Source organism: Stenella coeruleoalba (genome assembly GCF_951394435.1).
Source record: "Stenella coeruleoalba genome assembly, chromosome: 3".
In the NCBI taxonomy this organism is placed as follows: Eukaryota; Metazoa; Chordata; class Mammalia; order Artiodactyla; family Delphinidae; genus Stenella; species Stenella coeruleoalba.
Window position 1 is genome coordinate 114,353,777 of NC_137148.1, and position 19,355 is coordinate 114,373,131.

General features: G+C 46.2%; 1 protein-coding gene across 7 annotated transcripts in view; it reads right to left on the reverse strand.

The window, feature by feature from the left end:
* Positions 1-3,833: 3,833 nt before the first annotated feature.
* KLHL3 (kelch like family member 3) overlaps positions 3,834-19,355 on the reverse strand; it is a 110,585-nt gene continuing 95,063 nt past the window's right edge. For 6 of the 7 annotated variants that reach the window (XM_079916665.1, XM_079916664.1, XM_079916660.1 and 3 more), the window contains 3 exons: positions 16,605-16,733; positions 13,149-13,289; positions 10,480-11,043 (listed from right to left, as the gene is read on the reverse strand). In XM_079916665.1, the coding sequence (XP_079772791.1) occupies positions 10,817-11,043; positions 13,149-13,289; positions 16,605-16,733 (497 nt within the window). In that variant the 3' untranslated portion in view covers positions 10,480-10,816. Of the gene's footprint in view, positions 5,927-10,479; positions 11,044-13,148; positions 13,290-16,604; positions 16,734-19,355 lie in introns of those variants that run through there. The other variant, XM_079916661.1, reaches the window with a different exon arrangement.

The following is a 19,355-nucleotide window of genomic DNA, read 5'->3' on the forward strand; positions in this document are numbered from 1 at the left end:
TGTGCCCACAAGGTACAGCCCCTCTGGGATCCTGCGTGCCACAGTTCAACAATCAGCCTCGGCAGAAGGATGGGGACTGCATCGTTTCTCAAGGTTATGTATGACGTTGAGCCAGTTAATTAGGCCTTGCGATCCTGCGAATTGGGCACCATCTGCCTCTATGAGGTGTTGTGGGCATTAAAGCACAGGGTCTGGCGCATGGTAAATGCACAATAAACGCTAGCCAGTGTGATGATGGAAACAAGCGCGTCCTAAGCCCTCTTCTCAGGCTGATTCTCAAACTCAGTCGTGAGCCAAAAGAGCTAGGAGTTTCCATCTGGGTCTGCTCCGCTGCTCACTTATAACACACCCTCAGACAAACGGATTCACCTCTCTGGGCCTCCTCTGTCCCAGTACGGATGCAATGAATAGTGGTTACTGCTACTATCACCACGGTAACAAATGTGATTATTTGCCAATAGTGTAAGATTGGGACATCGTTGGTCCAACTGGCCTGAAAACTTGGGCTTCAGTATTCTTCTTGAGCCAAGTTTGCACTTCCCAGCAACCCTTAGGGCCTCCCTCTCCTTGGTGCTTCTCAGCATGCCCTGCTCCCGTCATCACCGCCTCACTGCTGGAGTGAGGAGGCTAAGGACACAGACTCTGGAGTGCAACCAATATCCTGCAGCACTGCTACCATAGGCAAGTTGCTTAACCCCTGTGCATCTCGTATCTTCATCTGTAAAACAAAGATAATAATAGTAACTCAGAAGACCATGATAAGGATTAAATGTATTGATATAAGTAAAGCACTTAGAAGAGTGTTGGCACATAGTAAACACTCAATAAATGTTAGCTATTATTATTTCATATGTGTTGATATTTTAGCAGTCAGCATATTTAATAGTTGTATATATTTAATAAATGTAATTAATATTTGCATTTTTAATGGTTCAAACATAACAACATATCTATAAAAATCTCTAGGTATTGTAACAAACATTTAAAAATCAATGTTTATTTACAGCCAAATCTCTACCTCCTCCTCCCATGCTGGTACCATCTCACCCACCTCACGGTGATCACCAGGCAGTTGTCCACACAACCGAACACCCACTGGAGAGACTGGCCTCTCTGGGCCTCACTGAAGATCTTTGTGAGTCTGGCACTGTGTCAGATAATAGAGACCAAAGGAACCCAGACTCTGTCCAGCAGATCCTGAAGAGAAAATCTTTTGAATCTGAAGACATGCAGGAGTTAAGTCTGCCCTTTTCATGTCTGAGACCGAGTAAAGAGACTGGACTACAGAAATGAAATACTGAGAAAGGTTCTCACAGTTCAGCTTTTATTAAAGTTAAAGGAACATAAAGTATGGGAACCTAGAACACAATTCCTGTTAAAAGAATACATGTGAGGAACTGTTTCTTCAGCTAGCACTGTAACTGATGGAGCATGTGACAAGTCTTCTTTTACAAACTCTGTGCTCCCTACCGTCCAAGCAGAGACCACCAGATCAAGGACCCGACCTACGCAGTGTGGTGTACAGGGTGTCAGGGATCAAGTCTGCCTGCCTACGGACAACCACATGGACATGGCACCCACACAGACACACAAATTCAGTGTCTTGAATCTTCTTTCAAAGAAAGTATTTTACACATCACATACGAATTAAACAAGAAATTCAACAAGGGTCCTTATTGCCACTAAAAAGGGGGGAAAATAATTTGAAATCTCATAACCAAAGGCAAGAACACCGCACCAGAGCACTTTGTTGCTCCAAATGCCACTGACCCATGCATTACTGCCTTGGCAGATGCTGTAGCTACAAGTCACTGAGCCCCACGATGGAGGCTGCACAGGGGCTCTGAGGTTGTGATTATCCACTACAGAAGAGGCCTCAGGCACTCCCAAACGTCAGAAGTGCTGCCGGCTCTCCTGCTTGGTCAGTAGATAAACAGCACAGCTGAATATGAGGGGCTTAGGACTCTAAATAGTGCAAACACTTAAAAAAAAAAAAAAAACACATTCCAACCTCCTCGCTTCTCCAGGCAAACAGAGAACCTCCAGCTAACTGGATTATGAATTTGCTCAACTTCCCAATTTGATCTGTCAAGGTGCAAATGGGGAGCAAGCGTGGAGGCAATTCAAATGGCACCTGTCCCAATAATAATAAAAATAAAGATTTTTTAAAATGAGACTAATTGGCAGATAAATACACAAAACAGAACCTGAAGTGTAGACACAGCTCAAGAAACAAGTAAGCTGTAAGTGTAGCATGAACATCTGCAAAGCACATGCTGATCACATTCTTAGTGGGGAGCATGAGGAATGAGCCCTCTTTTAAAGTTCATCGACAAGATGCTTCCAGAAGGGACATCATCCAGCAGCAAAAGCCTTAAGCCTGAAGCTCCGAAGAATAAGGAGACAGAAAAGAACGAAGACTAGTCAGCTCGATCTAGGAAAACTCCCGGGACTATGCGCTGAAGGGCAGGCCTTTCCCTGGGCTTCTCCATGCCACAGCATACCAGGCTCCGTGCCAGGCCGTGAGAGATGCCAGGAGATGGGCCAACCAGAGTCCCCCCTGCCTCACCCTGCCAAAAACAGACTCCAAGAAAAGCAGATCGGCAACATAGATGTGGAAGGGCTGAGTCAGGCTTAATGTTAGTCCCTAAACAATTCAGTAAACACCAGTGATTGTGTTTTTTCAGCAATCTCCCTTGAATGTGGTGTAAGAAAGAAGCTTCCAAGTCAACCTGGAGCTACTGAAGTTTGGGGAGGGTGAGAAACAAAGGGAAGATAGCTACAGGCATGAACGATGTTTGAGAGTGAATGATGCATAGAACATAACATTTCATTATCATGGACAATAAAAAGCAATTCAAATATCGTGAAAAATTACTTTATAAAAATATCTACATTAAAATTTTAGCCTGAAAGCTGTAGCTTCAGTTTTATAAAAAGGCAATCTTTGAAAGGATCTGGCTCAGGAATATACAAACATTATACAACAGATATCAAAGTAAGACAGCTCAAAAAGCATCTTAGGGGATATTGCAACTGGTCTGTCATGAAATAGAATTAAGTATTCTTATTGCATAGCAGAAAATGAGGTCACTTTCATTTGCATAATACTGCAACTTATTAGATGGAGAGATGCCATTGGGTACTTATGAGAAAGAACTTTGGAATTCAGAGTCTGACTTCTCTGTTGTCCAAATCAGAATCCAAGTGGTGTCTAAGCTGCTTCTAACCTTGGGCTGCAATTCCATTTCATCGCTGTGATCAGACTTCAGATATCCCACAGGCAAAGCTGCATTCACAAGCAGGTGTGGCCACCAGAAGAGGGGATGCAGGGGGGTTCACCTACCACATGACCAGCACAGACGTGAAAATAAGTCTGTTGTGCCCACTGTGGAGACAGAATTGTACCTGGTGATAAAGGGACAGCAGGTTTTGGATGGCATCTGTGGGCAGCTAGAGGAGATTGGCTATTTGGTGATGACGTACCAGTGTTCTAGTCCCCGTGAGAAAGGACACATGAGGATAAAACGAACATGGCCTCAGCAGCACTACCAGCAGGGGCAGTGCTTCCTGGGAAAGGGGACGTGAGGTGGGGTCAATAGCAAAAATCCAAAAGCAGGAAACACAGCTGGCTAGCTCTCAGGGAGGGGATCCTTTCTGGGAAGATGACACACAAACAATAGCCTCCCCCCACATAAGCATGATAAGCCTGGAAGTTTAGCTTCCAGGTGTTGGGGGGGAACTTCACCTTTCGTCTGAAATCAGGAGCTGTGTGATGGCACACATCAGACCCCAACCTCATCCCCCACCCCACCCCCCCCCACACACACCCTGAAACAAAGTCCCAAACCTTCCTCGGAGAGGGAGGAAGAACATTTGGAACAGAAAGCGCATTCCATCAGCTTCCGATCCAGAGGCAGGCAGAGCTTTGAGACCACAGTCACCTCCATGCCAGGTAAGAGCAGAACAAACCAGCTAACAGCATGTCTTGATCCCTTTGGAGCTGTTCTTCCAGGTCCACCAAAGCTGGATATTTCAGCCTCTGCCCAAGGTTACTAAAAATTCTGGGTACCTTGGTATTCTCCAAATGTCTCACTGAAATAACATCTGCTCAACATCAGAAGATGTTTCCCCCTCGGGGGAGTTGAGTGGTTCACGCACAATAAATATACAGTAAATACACAAAGTGTCCAACTCACTGGGGAAAGTCCTGGGTTTATAACTTCAGGGTGAAGTGGGGAGAATGACAGTCTCCTATGAAACCTGCTTGGAAGTTGCCCAGTTGTATGAGAAGTCCACCACCAGAGTTCATAAAGCCCCTTGGCTCCCTAAAGGTGGACCTTGACATCAGGAAGGGTCAATTCCAGCCCCCAAGTTGTGAGACTCTTCTCCAGACACAAGACTTCCCTTCCTTATGCTGGAAATTCCAATATAAGCAACTTGCTAGTTCAGGAACAGTACAGCTTTACGGTTCTTTTTTTTTTTTTTTTTAATGCAAATGACTCCCTGAGCCCTCAAATACCCTCCTCCGGATGCCTGAAGGTCTGTCATTAATCATTTTTACCTGTGAATTAGCAAAGCTTTCTTCAAGCTCCTCTCTCAAAATGCAAGTACTCCTGAGAGAGATCACACATTCAGGGCCCACCACCATGTCCTCCCTCGCGGGGGAAGCTAGGAGGGGGAAGTTCTGAGGATTGGCGAGAGGGTACAGGCCTGGAATGGGGGAAGAGCACAAGGAAAGGAAGACAAGGATGTGAGACAGACTGGACCGACTGCCGAGGGCCAGGCCCAGGGTGCCAAGTATACACCCCTTTGAATTCATCCACGTCCATGTAAATCACATGTGACCCCATCCAGTGCAGGGACAAACCTATCTTTGGGTTTGGAGGTATGGTGATCTTTTACTTAGCCTCCAAACCAGAACACTTTTGAGAGTAAAACGGGATGCTCTGAAAAATTAAACCTGGATAATAAGTATAAACAGGGACTGTCCTATCCCAGGAAAACCCAGAACTAGGATCCTCTCTGGGACCACTATGGACAAGGACTGAAGCCTTACCACTTTGTTTTCTTGTGTTTTTGTTTTTCATGTATTTTTTTCCTCCAGTGTGTTACTCAGTGCTTCTCTGAAGAGCTAGTTTTCCCAGCTGAAGAGACACGAAATCTCCCAAACCTGGAATCCTTGACCTCAAAGACCAGTAGCCCAGAGACTGGGCAGTTCCGATAAGAAGTTCCAGGAGAAGAGCCCAAGGAAGAGCACCCAGCTGAGGGGCTAGAGAACCTGTGGTCCTAGTTCTAGCACACAGAGGACACGGGGCAGCTTCGAGAACACCCCACTCTTCTGCAGACAATGCGAGTAGTCTAGGCCAGTACATGGGCCTGGTCATTTCTGGACATTCCCGGTATGTCCAACGGCACTTCCAGTAGACAACAGCTCTAGTAGTCTCAAGGTCCCCATGGGGCAAATCCGTAAGAGAGGTTTCTGTGATTTGATTTTTAGCATAGCGGAAGGATCAGTAGTATAGAAATGGAGCAGACCATCACCACCCCCCAATTTAGTGAATCACCACGTTCTGCGCACACACACACACACACAGACACACACACACAGGTTCCAGGTTCTCTGATGTCCCTGTAGAAACACACAAAAGAACATTCAAAGGTGCAGCCGGAGCTATCAGGAGCCCACTGCTCAGGGCAGAGGACGAAACACCTTGCGGGAGCAGGAGGTGGGTCACTGTCTTCCCACCCTGACGACACTGCCAAGTTGGAGGAGGGCGGTCCCCGCTCCTCTGCAGACTCCGGCAGCGAGTGGCACCCAGCCAGCGTGGTCCCACTGTGCCAAGTCACAGGCAGCACCCCTCCCTTCCTCCACCTCCTGGCAGCGGGAGTTGGGGTCACAAGGGCTTGTGAATCACAGCAACACCTAAGATGAAAGGGGGAGAAAGTTACCATCTTAGCTTCTCCAAACTTATTCAGAGTCACAAGGAGTTCGTGACCCACAACACCCCAAGCCACAGCCAAGGGAAATGGGCACGATTTGTACCCAAACACTGAAGGGTCCGTGGACTCAGGCTGCCAGCAGCCGGCTGCTTCCCGCTCTAACAGCCACGTCTCCACACGACGGTTAAACACAGAGCACAGTCCCTCAACACCACAGGGGAGTGATCTCACCCCGCATCGTCACACCGACTCACATCATATCGTAGTGACTCCCCTTCCCAACCCCAGCACTCACTGTAATGACACTCGGCACCCGCACTGGAAACCTCACAGCTCTAGATCTGTATCACTTTAAGAGAAGTGATGAGTGATACATGTCTCCTTTTAGAAGACACTGAAATGAAGTAGAAAGAACAATAGACTGACTTCATGGTAGCAAGAACAACTGAATTCCCATCCTAGCTCTGCCACCAGTCAAACTGCATTGTGGCTTCAGGCAAGTCCATGTACCTCTTCAGGCTCCATTCCCATATATTCAATATTTTCTAACTGAAAGACCCCTCCAATGCTAAATTCTATACTTGGATAAACAGTCTAGACATGTCTGTATGTGCTACTGTTTGAACTCAATAGCTAACTTATGAGCCTAAAATCTTGCTTGTAAGGGGTTACAGTCATGCAGCAGATACTATAGGCTGATTCATCCAACATCCCTTCTACTTGCTGTCCTCTGCTATAGAGACCAGCAAGTTATGAGGTCAGCTTCCCAGACTACCTTGCAGCTGGAGGTGCTATGTGACCCAATCCTGGCCCACGAGATTGTAACTACAAGTCTGCCAGTGCTGCAACTTTGGTTTTCTTCCTCGTCCTGCCTGGAAGAAGCTCACGCAAGGTGCAAGGGGCAGCAGCAGCAGCTATTCATAAAGCTGGCAGAACAGAAAACACAAGAGAAACCTGATTCTTCGATGATACTCTGAGGCACCAGGCCAGCCCTGGACTCCTTTCTGCCTGTGACAAATACATACATACAAAAAAAGATACTTCCTTATCTAAGCAAGTATCTGTCAGTTTTTCTGGTACCTGCAGCTGAACCAAATTCTAACTTATAGTTAAGGTGTAACTAGGAGCCTTATTTTAACATATTACCACCACTATCAAATCTTCTGGTTGAAAATGAGATTGAGAGAACGTTGCTAAAAGAAAGCCCAGGACACCCCAGTGGTGACATTCTGCTAAGACATGCATTTCATGTTAATTCCTGGATAAAGCCACAGACATAAAAGATTAGAAGTGAGGAGAACCCAAGTCCTCAGACCCAGATGTGTGCTGCCTGACCTTGAGAACATCTTGCCTGCACCTGAGGCTCCTCTTTCTCAAGGGAGCATGTCTTTAAAAAGCAGGCTCCTGTATTGCTTCTTATATAAACTTTCTCTTCTGATTCTAAAAATAAAATATTCTCATTATGGAAATTTTGGAAAATACAGAAGAACACCAAGAAAAAGAACTTTAATCCTTACATACAAAAGGAGAGTCACCGTTAGCTCTTTTGGAATATTTCCTGGATTTACTAATAATAACCACAATCATTGACTGAGTGGTTTCTACCTGCCAGGCAGGCACTGTGCTAAGTGCTTTCCACGTATTATCACGTTTCATTCTCTCTACAGCCCTAAGAGACTTGATATGATTTTATTCTCATTTTACAAATGAGAAAACAGAGGTTCGGTCAGACTGACTACCTTGCCCAGCGTTCCAGGGCTAGTGGCAGACCTGGGACTCAAATTCAGGTGTGACTCCAGTATCCATTTCTGTAAGCAGGAGCTACTCTAACCCCCATGACCCAGGACTGCTCGACTGAGCTCACGTGGTACATACATTTTGCATCATCCTTTTCTCAACCAGTCTGTCACAAACATCTTCTCATATTAAAAACACGTCCACTGTATAAATATTCCACAACTTATTTAGCTATTTCCCTCATGTCAGACATTAAGTAATTCTCAGTTTTTTGCTCCAATAAATAACTTTGTCCATAAATCTTTGCATTTTAGGCCATATCCATAGATTCTAAGAAAAGAGATTCACTCAGTCAATGGGTTTGAACACAAATCGCACCTCTGCTCATCTCCTTCCCACCTACTTATGGGGTGGGCAAACAGTAAAGAAATGGACATGAAATATTCAGCACTGACACAAAATTCTAACTACTCACACCTGCACCTTCCCCTCTCATGAAGGCTCACGTGGAGGCAAGGTGGGATCCCTCACTGGCCTCGCTGCCTCATACAGGAAAATGCCCTGTACTTCCCACTTCAGCTTTGGAGAGAAAATGACAGTGCTAGTTTTTAATAATTAACCATGAGAACAGAATCACTCTAGGACCAAAATGCCTCTAAAATCTTTTCTATTTAATTGAGAAAAATCCTAAATGAGAAAAAAAATTTAAATAAGTTCATTAATTGAAGCCTTGCACAGACAGAATGCGATACAAACCCCTTTGAGCCTGCATGGCATAATCTTCCTTTGCACTGAAATCCAAACAAGATGGAAAACGGAATAAGAGTACCATTGGAGTTATGACGGAGATTATACATGGTAATGGTCATAAATACTTAGGATGATGCCTGGTACATTGTCCATGCTCAATAAATAAACGTTAGCTCTAATTCTTCCAGTTTCTGGAGAACCAAATACAAGGAGCTGAGTTCTTGGGTTGGCCAAAGAGTTCCTTCAGTTTCTAAGTATAAATAAAAGACACATTTTTCATTTTTACCAAGAACTTTATCGAGCAACGTATTCACCATTTTGTTCCACTACCTTCTGACATTTTTCAGGCAACCGCATAATTCCACCTTCCCAAAACCTTGTATCTTTTGAGCAAAGAACTGCTCCAGGTGCCTTTTACAGTCTTCCAGGGAATTGAATTTTTTTCCATTAAGAGAATTTTGTAAAGACCTAAATAAATGGAAATCCGAAGGTGCAATGTCTGGCGAATATAGCGGATGAATCGGAATTTCCCAGCCAAGCTGTAACAGTTTTTACTTGGTCACCAAAGAAACATGCGGTCTTGCGTTATCCTGATGGAAGATTATGCATTTTGTGTTGACTGATTCCGGACGCTTTTCATCTAGTGCTGCTTTCAGTTGGTCTAATTGGGAGCAGTACTTGTTAGACTTAATTGTTTGGTTTTCCAGAAAGAGCTCATAATAGAGGACTCCCTTCCAATCCCACCATATACACAACATCACCTTCTTTGGATGAAGACCAGCCTTTGGTGTGGTTGGTGGTATTCATTTCGCTTGCCCCATGATCTCTTCCGTTCCACATTATTGTAAGTATCCACTTTTCATCGCCCATCACTATTCGTTTTAAAAACAGAATGTTTTCGTTATGTTTAAGTAGAGAATCGCACGCGGAAATATGGTCAAGAAGGATTCCCCCCCACCCCCGCCCCCGCTTAATTTATGTGGAACCCAAACATCAAAGCGATTTACATAACCAAGCTGGTGCAAATGATTTTCAGCGCTTGATTTGGGTATTTTGAGTATGTCAGCTATCTCCCACGTGGTATAACATTGCTTGTTCTCAGTTAATGTCTCGATTTGATTGCTATCAGCTTCCACTCGTCTATCCGGCCGTGGAGCATTGTCCAGCGAGAAATCTCCAGCACAAAACTTCGCAAACCACTTTTGACACATTCGATGAGTCACAGCACCTTCTCCATACACTGCACACATCTTTTTTTGCGTTTCAGTTGTGTTTTTTCCTTTCTTGAAATAATAAAGCATAACATGCCAAAAATGTTGCTTTTTTTCTTCCATTAATATTATAAAATGGCTACACAAAAATTCCCCAGTTTTGATGTTTTTTTAAAACTACACGCTGATATGACAGCTGTCACAATACAATCTAACAAAATTGTTTCAAATGATATTAAAGACAACTAACTGCTACTAGAGCCATCTTATGGGAAAAAACGAACAAACTTTTTGGCCAAACCAATACCTCATAGATATCTATGTTTGCTTGTCTCCCTATAGACCCTCAACCTCAGCCCCACTGACTCTGATCCTGTCCCCCACACCTCATCAAAACCATCACACACCCCACCAGGAATAAGTCTCTATAGCCACCTCATTCCTCCTTCTTCCCTCCAGCCTCTTGCTTAGAATGCTTTTTCCCCCAACCCTGAGCTAGAATAGCACAAAAGGCATGGGCTTGGGACTCAGACCTGGGTTTCAATTCTGACCCTGACATTTTTTTAGCCACATGGTCTTGGGCAGATTACTTAAACATTCCAAACCTCCGTTTCATCATCTATAAAATGGAATGGAGTCTCATTCAACCACAGGGTTGTTGAAAAGATAAGAGTGTATGTATACACTGTACCTAACAGACTGCTTTGTGGCCCAGGGAGTGGGCAGCTGGCAAAGGGCAGCTACCTCTATGACTGTGACCCACCCTCAAAGTTTAATCAGGCTCCACCTCTTCCAGGAAGTGTTCCCTGACATGTCATGTCCTAAAGCCTGTGCAGTACATTTCATTTAGAACTTACACTTACATCATCTTGTATTTCCTATTTTTGTAGGTAGGTCTTATCTTTCCAATTTAATTTCTGGAAAGCAAGAACTGTATCTTATTCCACCTAGGGGCCCGGCACAAAACAAATCAGGAAGGGCAATGAAATTCTAAAACCTCTTATGACAATTCAGATCAGTCGGACGTGGCTCCCTGGAACACTGTGTCAAGAAGAATTCTATGGCTACATTCAGCTTCGCTGGGGAAACGAGTGCTAATTATGGGTATCTGCCGTGGGCGCAGAATGAAGGAGTGGTGACATGTGACAATCATCTGCCATGCCTGAAGGAGGCACTCAGCCCCAAGTTAAGCAAGCTAACCTAGCCCCCACCTGCCCCACCCCACCTGGGCCCCAGGATGGGGGTGGAGCACACTGACCTGCGTAGCTCCGCCCTGTGCTCATGTTGCTTGGCAGCAGCGTCCACTTGTCAGCGACAGGATTGTAGTACTCCACCGAAGCCAGGTTACAGGATCCATCATCCCCTCCAACCACATACAGGAGCCCATTCACTGCACAGACCCCTGGGAATCAAACAGAGGCCAGAGAAGGCATGACAGCAGGAGCAGCAAGGGGATGGACCAGAGACAAGTCTGGATGGCCCTGGAGGCGCTCTTCCTCCCCTTCCTGCTAGAATAACAGACAATTGGCTCCTAGGGTTTAAGTTTGCTCAACGGAGGAACACACAACAGCCACTGGGATCTGAGGATCCCCCTTCCTAACAAGGTCATGTCTCTGACGAGGGAGCTTTCACGACAACATAGCCCCACAGGTGTTCCCTGCCCTTGACCCTAAGAATAGGCAGAGCACTGTAGGTACAGACCCCATTCTACTGCAGCACTGCCCACTGGTGCATGCAGGCCTCCCACGCCCAGTCTGAGCTACGTGTGGAAGGAGACAACTCAGGGGATTTCATGTACACTACTACTCTGCTTGTTAGCTGTTCCTGATAAACCATTTTATCCACACTGTGGGGCACTAATGGTTGTGTCTGTGATCCCTTTACACAATTGGTTTCTGAATCCACATACAGTTCCCAGGGAAAAGGCTTCCTACCCACCCTGATCTCAGAGTGAGCTGGTTTGGAGGCACAGTCTCATGTAGCAGGGACTCAAGAGTAGGAAAATGTAAGTACTGCTCATCAAGATTTAAAAGGCTGTAGTCCAATATACTGTGTATTTTTTCAAAATTAGACTCAGGGATTAACGATGCGCAAAAAGTAGTAATTATCAGTGTTGGTGAACATACTCTCAAATACTGGTGAGTATAAAATGCATCACCTTCCTGGGTGGTGTCAAAAGTACATATACTCCCTCTGATTCAAAAGTTTCACTTCTGGCCTTTTATTCTAAAGAAATAATTTTAAATGTGTGCATTAATTAGCTATAAAGGCTATTTATAATAACCAAAGCATTACTTAGAGAAAAGATGGAAATGACCTAAAAGTCCAATAGTAGCTTGGTTATTTAAATTATGTTATAGCCATTTAGAATAATATTATGTAAATATGTTTAGTGTTATAATAAGATATTCATAAAAGATTGTAAAGTAGATTAAAAAGGCAGGTTATAAACCAGTATTACAGTATGATTCCATTTTTGTTATAAAAAATAGAAATATCTATATGTGAATGTGTGTCTACACATGCATTTACATCTAAACCTACTTCTTGAATTAGCTGCTTGAAGGTTCTGTAATTCCTCACTCGTGTGTCTCAAGGCCAAATGCCAGGTTATATCACAGCAGGCTTAGACAATGAGCAAATTAATAAACTCCCCTCTTTTTCTTGTTTATGCTTTCAACAAGTCAGCTGCAAATGGGTTTAGCAAGCAGGTAATTTGAGTATAAAGGAAATAAGTCTGCCTGAAAGTCACCTGCTTGTATTTCCAGCCTGGGAAATTGGGCTAAGCCAACACTATGATAGAGTAAGAAGGCATAAAGCAAGATATACCAACATAGGACACAACACATAGGGCAAAGTTCTAAAAGGAAATGGTTTAATAGGGGTGTCAGGCTCCAGGCATAAAAAACCTAAACACTCTAAGGAAAATCATTCCTACAGGAAGGAAAAGGGGAAGGGAAGGGAAGGGAAGGAGAGACAGAAAATACAAAGAAGGGAATAAGGAAAGTGGTCCTATCGGAGAATGGATCACGAATCCTTTCATGGATACCCTTGAAAGGAGGGAAATTGGTTTCTGGTGGGAGGTGAGAGGTTCTCATAGCCAGACACTGGCAAAGAAAAGACAGAACCAAGTATGATTGTCTGACACTGTCCACACAGCCCTATGCTTAGCTACCCAACAAAGCCACTGGGCTGGGGGCACAGATGGCAACCAGAGGCTCTTCTGGGTCTGTGTCCATCTATGTGCAGTGAAAGTCATCATCCTTCACTGGGAGGGAAGGAACCCTCTGCATCTAAGAGGGGACCCTGTGAGGCGCCCCGTGGCTAGCTTTGTGGGTTCCAAGCTCTCCCCTGCCCAGCAAATGGACACTCCCTACTCAGGGTACAAGCTCAGCCCCAGGCCATGGGAGCCTCTCCCCTCTGCCTCTCTTTTAGAGCTAGTGTTTGCAGGAAGAAAAAAACACCCACAACCTCCCCCGGAAGGAGAGGAGGGAGCAGTCATATTACCTGCATTGCGCCGGCACATGTTCATGTCTGCCACCTGCTTCCAGGTGTTTGTTCCAGGATCGTAAACCTCGACACTCTTCCTCACCAAGGGCCCATCATGCCCACCTGTGGCATACAGCTGCCCGCTGAGGACCCCAACGCCTGAAAGGCAGAGCACAGAGTCCCAGCCTCAGGCTGGCTGCAGCGACCAGAAACCAGGAGGCCTGGAGTCCAGTCTTGGGCAGCCATCGCCGGCAGGGTGACAGGGGGAGTGCTGTTCTGTCTCCCTGGAACTCAGGGTCCTCGTCTATAAAACAAATATAATGACACCTACCTGCCTTATAAAATCAACTTGAAAACCGCCAAATATAAAGCAAACATAACCTCATTTCTATTCAGACACATAAAAATAAATATTATATATATAATATATATAGGTGTGTGTTTGTGTGTGTGTGTAGTAAAAAGAGTTGAAACGGAAACTACACAGCAGGTGTGCTGAGATCATTATTGCTGAGGCCTCCCTGCTTGTCTTGAAGCAGAAGCTGTTCTTTCTGCCCCCGTGCTCTCCTCCTTAGATGGCAGAGGGGCACTGAATCACTCACGATGGTGGTAAGCCTGAGCTGAGGGCCAGGACTGCATCATTTACAGGTTTTTACCATAACCTTTTAACATCCTCTAAAACAAGTCAAGGAAATAAAATCCAGAAAGCCCGAGTGCCTAAAAAGAGCAGCTGATGTGGTGGCCAGGACACCTGGGTTCTGGACCTGTGTCTCTAACCTGCCCGCCAGGTGGTGCTTCCCTTTCGGGGCCTCAGTATTCCAACTGCATAGTGAGGGAGCTGGACTAGATCGGTAGTTCCAGTGGGCCACAGACTACTCCACTGCATGGACAGCTCAATTAGCTGGGGAATTTTTGAAAACACAGAGTCCACAACCTCACTCCCAGAGACACTGGTCAGGAGTCAGAAAAGGTACCTCAGGTGACTGGAATGTGCAGCCAGGTTTCAGACCCAAGGACTAGATTTCCAGAATATAAACTTCATATGGACAAGAACCATGTTTGTCTTATCATGACTGTTTCCCTGTGCGTGACGGTACGTAGTAGGTTCTCAACAAATACCGTCTGAATGACAAGATGTGTAAAATCCCACCAGCAATTATGCAGGTGTGCAAATGGCTCCTCGCAGTTGCCCTAAACTAACAGCAGATGGTGGTGGTGTATCGACAGTGGCTATCTTACGGACCTGAGTTAAATGAAATTCAGTGTGTTCCCAAGCTGCCTCACCTTCCTCACCTCCATGTGCAGGAGGAACTAGCACATGCTGGGACCCAGAAATGGCCTCTTTTCCTCACAGCCATCTGCTAGCACTGCCCACACCCTGCTGAGGAAGCAAGCAGCCTTCCAGGCATTCAGGGGCACCAGTGCCCTTCCGCAGCCTCCTCTGCCAATGCCCACACAGAGCTTTCCTGGACCTAGAGCCACAGGAGCCCCTGCTGCCAGGGTCTCTGGGTCTTTAGCCACCAAAGAACACCTACCAGGACGAGTATGTGGGTTCCCAACTCCAGATGTGAGGCTTCTCCAAATCTTAGGGATGTGAAGCACTAAAGAAAGGCTGCCCTGGGAGCCTGAGGCCAGAGCACTGACAGTGACCTGAGGAAAGAAGCCACCTCCGGGAGAGATACCGCCCCTTAAATCAAGGTCACTGTGCCTCGTGAGAGGCTTGAGCGGCCCCAGTGATCTCCGCTCAGCAATAACCCCTGGGCAGCCTGACAGAGACAGAGCAGCAAGGCCTCCAAAGGCAGCTCCGTCCACAAGATGAGCCTGAGCTTTCTAAGGTGGGTCTGTGCTGTGGCTCTGTCCGGAGCTGGCCCTCCACACTTTCTGCTTGAGGCACTCCTAGAAACAGCCACGGACCTCAGTGTGCTGCTCCACTCCTGCTGAGCTGTCCCTGCCTCCTTGGGCTTTGAACACTTTCTTGCACACCTCAAGTCACACACAGGATTTCCAGGAAATACAAAGAAGATTCTACCAGTACCGTAAACCAAAACTACTAAAAAGAGCCCTATGATGGCAGGAGAACCAGAGGATCTGTGAATTGAACTGGGCCCTAGGGAACACCTATTGCAACCCATTCATTTCACATCTGAGGAATCAGAGGCCAAGACCACAGGGACATTCGAGCAGACCCAGAACCAAGATCCAGCCCTCCTGACTTCCATGCATTTGCTGCACGTTCAGGAAGGGCCAATCTGTTCGGATCAGCAGAGACGAGCTCCCTAAAAATAGCCTTCCAAACACAAATGTTTCTTAAATGGAATCATACAGCATTTTCTTTTCTAACCAGTGGGCATACAGTGGTTCTTGAAAAATATTAAAATAGCATAATTTTTAAGGAATACTAAGGAAGTGGTCATGTGTTTGGTTGTATAAAATGAGATCACAACTCAATCTTCAAAAATACAAAAAGAAAGATAAAGTAATAACATGGTGGGGAAAAGCTCCCAGTTGTGGCTTCCCTTCCCAGAAGTCACATGGCCTTCCTGCCAGCCAGGTTGGTCATCAGTCACCACTCCCACAGGAACCGGGAGCAGAGAGCCAATGCCCGGCCTCCAGCGCCTCCCTCTGCCCTCCCAGACCCTTTCCTCTGGGCCCCTAGATGATGGGGCAGACAAAGCAGGGAAGAAGGGGCTGTTGCTCCACTTCCCGGAAAATCCCAAAGGACCACACAGCTCCTGGCCTTCCCACAGGAGGCGGAAGTGGGCCCCATGTGGGGATTTCTTCTCCTCCCATGCGGGGGAGGGGGCTGAAGTGAAGAAAAGTTGGGGGGAGACATAAGTTTATCTCCAGATATTAACACTAATAGCTTGGCTTTCAGCCCCCAAGACAGAGACAGGCAAGTTTAGCTTTTCCAAGGAAGACTGGGACAGCCATGCTTGTCACACTACTTCATGAGAATGAGACTCTGATAATCTGGGGTCCAAAAAATCTAACTTCAAAATGCAACAAACCTGAGTAGGAATCCCAACTTTGCCAGTGACTAATGATATGACCTTGGGCTAATTACTCAACCCCTGGTTGACTTACTTTCTAAATCTGTTAAGTGGAGTTATGTCGTGTCTACCTTGCAGGGCTGTGAAGAGGATTAAATAAAATGAGGCATAGGAAGTGCTTATTAGGACAGCACCTGGCACATAGCAAGCTTCACTTTTCAAGAGATGCAGACACCTCCAAAGAAATGGAAGAGATGACGATGAAGGGAATATGATCTCATCTGTTCTCTACCAAAGGGATCCCCCTGAGAAGGGTTAACTCCTAAGTGCTTGTGTCAGCTGCAAAGGTGCAAGTGGGATTATATACACTGAAAGGAGAGAAGAGGGAGGGAAAATAAGGTAGAATGTTAAGCTCTTGGCCTCCAGACCCACCTGTGAGATCAGACACAGCCTGACCCCTGACCTTGCCCCCCCCCCACTGTACCTGCGCCGCTGCGACGAGTGCTCATGTCTGCCACGTATGTCCATTCATTGGTCGCTGGGTTGTACTGCTCCACGGTGCTCAGGCACTGGCGGGAAGCCCCATCATAACCCCCAACGGCATACAGCTTCCCTGGAACAGACAAAGTGGCTGAGGGTGGTGCTTCAGACTCGCATAGAACTGGAGCGTGGCGGAAACTCCACTTGTAACCCACTGGGGCACCCTCACCTCCATCAGGGTTCAGGACTCCCTCCCCCAGGAAGACCACGACTCCCTCCCCAACCAGGGTAAGCATGCTTCACGACTCTGTCTCCTACTTCCTCTTAAGCCCTGAGTTCCTCCTCAAAGCAGTACTGACTGAACCTCTTTCTCAAAAAGCACACCCCAAACAGCCAGTGCAAAGCGATGGCCTGCTGTCACTGGGGCTCAACATATTCTTCCTAGTGAACTCATTAGATCTTCTCCAGAACAAGGCACCGGAGAGATGGAAAGCTTGAGGGCCCCAGGTGCAGCCAGGCAGGCAGACTTTCTGGGTAAAGGCTCACAATAGCAGACAGAACAAATAAGGAAAAATATTCTCCAACAAGAACCCAAACATTGTCTCCTCCATGTTTTGTACTCTGTCCACAACCCGGGCAGGTGCAACGTGTGAATGGAGTGCTCTGTGTGCACTGTGGGATGGGTTGGCTGGAATTTATCTGCAGACTCCCGTGCAATCTCTGAGCCATGCACAAGACCCCTGAAGCACCATCACCTATTTTAAAAATAAAATACCATAAACGGCTATCAAAGAGCAACAGTTTGTTCTGAGGATGGTGGTGAGGTTGGGCAAGGGGGAAGGAAATTGGTATTTGAATGATCTCAGAGAGAGATTCAAACATTTGGGTTTAACATGTAGTCTTAGAATACAGTGGGAAGGTCTCGTGTGTGTGTGTGTGTGTGTGTGTGTGTGGTGTGTGTGTGTGTGTGTGTGTGTGTGTGTGTGTGTGTGTGTGTGTGTTGGGTGTGGGTGTCCTACCTCACCTGGGGTCTCAGTCCTATGGGGACCCTGGAATTATAATAAGGATCTTAAACACTAGCTACAGACTAAATAAACACCACCAGATGCAAATCTACTTAACAGGGTTACTCAATCAAAAGATTTTTTTGGTCACTATGTGCTTTCTTAATGGAGAGGTACCAAGAGTACAACCAAGTATGTGAAAAATCTACAATCATTTTAAGTTAGAAAGAGATTCTCAGGCTCAGAACTATGTTGTACCATCAGGACGTTTGCTGCATCAGATGTAAAATTATTCCTTCTTCTATCATTGAGCCTGGGTTTGTGTTCTGCCCCCACAGCCCTCTCAACCAGCCCTTCTAGAAGAAAAGGACACCTCCTCCTGACTCTGCCCTCGCCTAAGCCAGAGGGCAAAATCCTGACTCAGAGCTCCCCCAGGACCCAGGCTACTCTCGTGGTGTGTGCTGGCTCAGAGGTAACCACCTGCCCAGCCAGCTGTCCATCACTAGGGAGGAGACAGGCCTGGGGCGTGGAGGAGAAGAGAAGCTCCTGAGGGCAACCCCAGGCTCTGTAACACACAACCTCCGCTCTGCAGGGAGCTTCTGCCTAATCTCCCAGCCTCACTGTCCCTCTTCCTATGTAGAGATTCTTCAAGGCAGCCAGTAGCAGATGATCCTGATTTTCTTTCTTTTTTCCCCAGTGTTATTTAGGCTATGTAGCCATGGTAAGGAGACGATGAGAGGGAGGCGGGTTCTGTGCAGACAGCGTGAGGAGCTGTATCTTCAGGGCCACGGGGAAGGAGCCTCCACTTAAGACCCTCCCTGGACATTCGCACCAAAGCTGTCCATTGGACTCTGCTGCCCCAGGGTGACTCCCAGCCGAAACAGCTTCAGATTCAGGTTGGACAAGATCAATAAATCCCCAGTCTGTCCTCCGGGTCAACAGGGCGTGCTACCACACAGCACTTCTGCCACACAGAACATGCTCGCAGAAGGCTCTGTCAAGGGGAGTATTTCAAATGAGTACCAGGAAGGTATCTCCCCTAACCCCCATCAACCATTCCAACTCTGCGTCAGCTGAAAAAATACCCACTCAGTGTTTCTCCTTTCAGGGATACGCTATTTTTAACCCCAACTCTATTGTTTGATATTCCTGGCTAAGGAAAAACGGGGGAAATGGGAAGGTGGCTAGACAAAGCACTTGCATTTGGCAGACAAATCAACTTCTGTTCCAACGGGAGGATGAGATTGCAAGAAACAATTTTATCTCAGTAGGAGGACAAAAATCCTTGCACTCACTAAGATGACTCATTCAGTATGTTAGAACAATATACTTTTAAATTAAAATTTAAACTACATAATACTGGTATGGACCAAGAAATGCAGCGAGAGAAAAGAATCCTTATATTAATGTCTAACTCACCGCACATTACACTCTCCCCGAAGCATGTGTATGTGTTGTGTGTGCACGTGACATAGAAAATGCCTGTATACATGTGTGAATGCACAGATTTCCAGCTAAATTCCCACTTCAGGACAGGTTAATGAATCAGTGTTGTCCTGCAAAGTATAGCATTTTAGTCCAAATAATACTCTATGCTTTAATACGTTGAATTCATGCATATTTCTAAAATGTCTCTCTATTAGCATTTGCTAATGGTCTGAGTTGGGAGTTAGAAGACCTGGGTTCAAGGAGTGGCTGTGCTATTTACTAGCACAGGGCACATTGATTACCCCTCTGGGACCAGTTTCCCT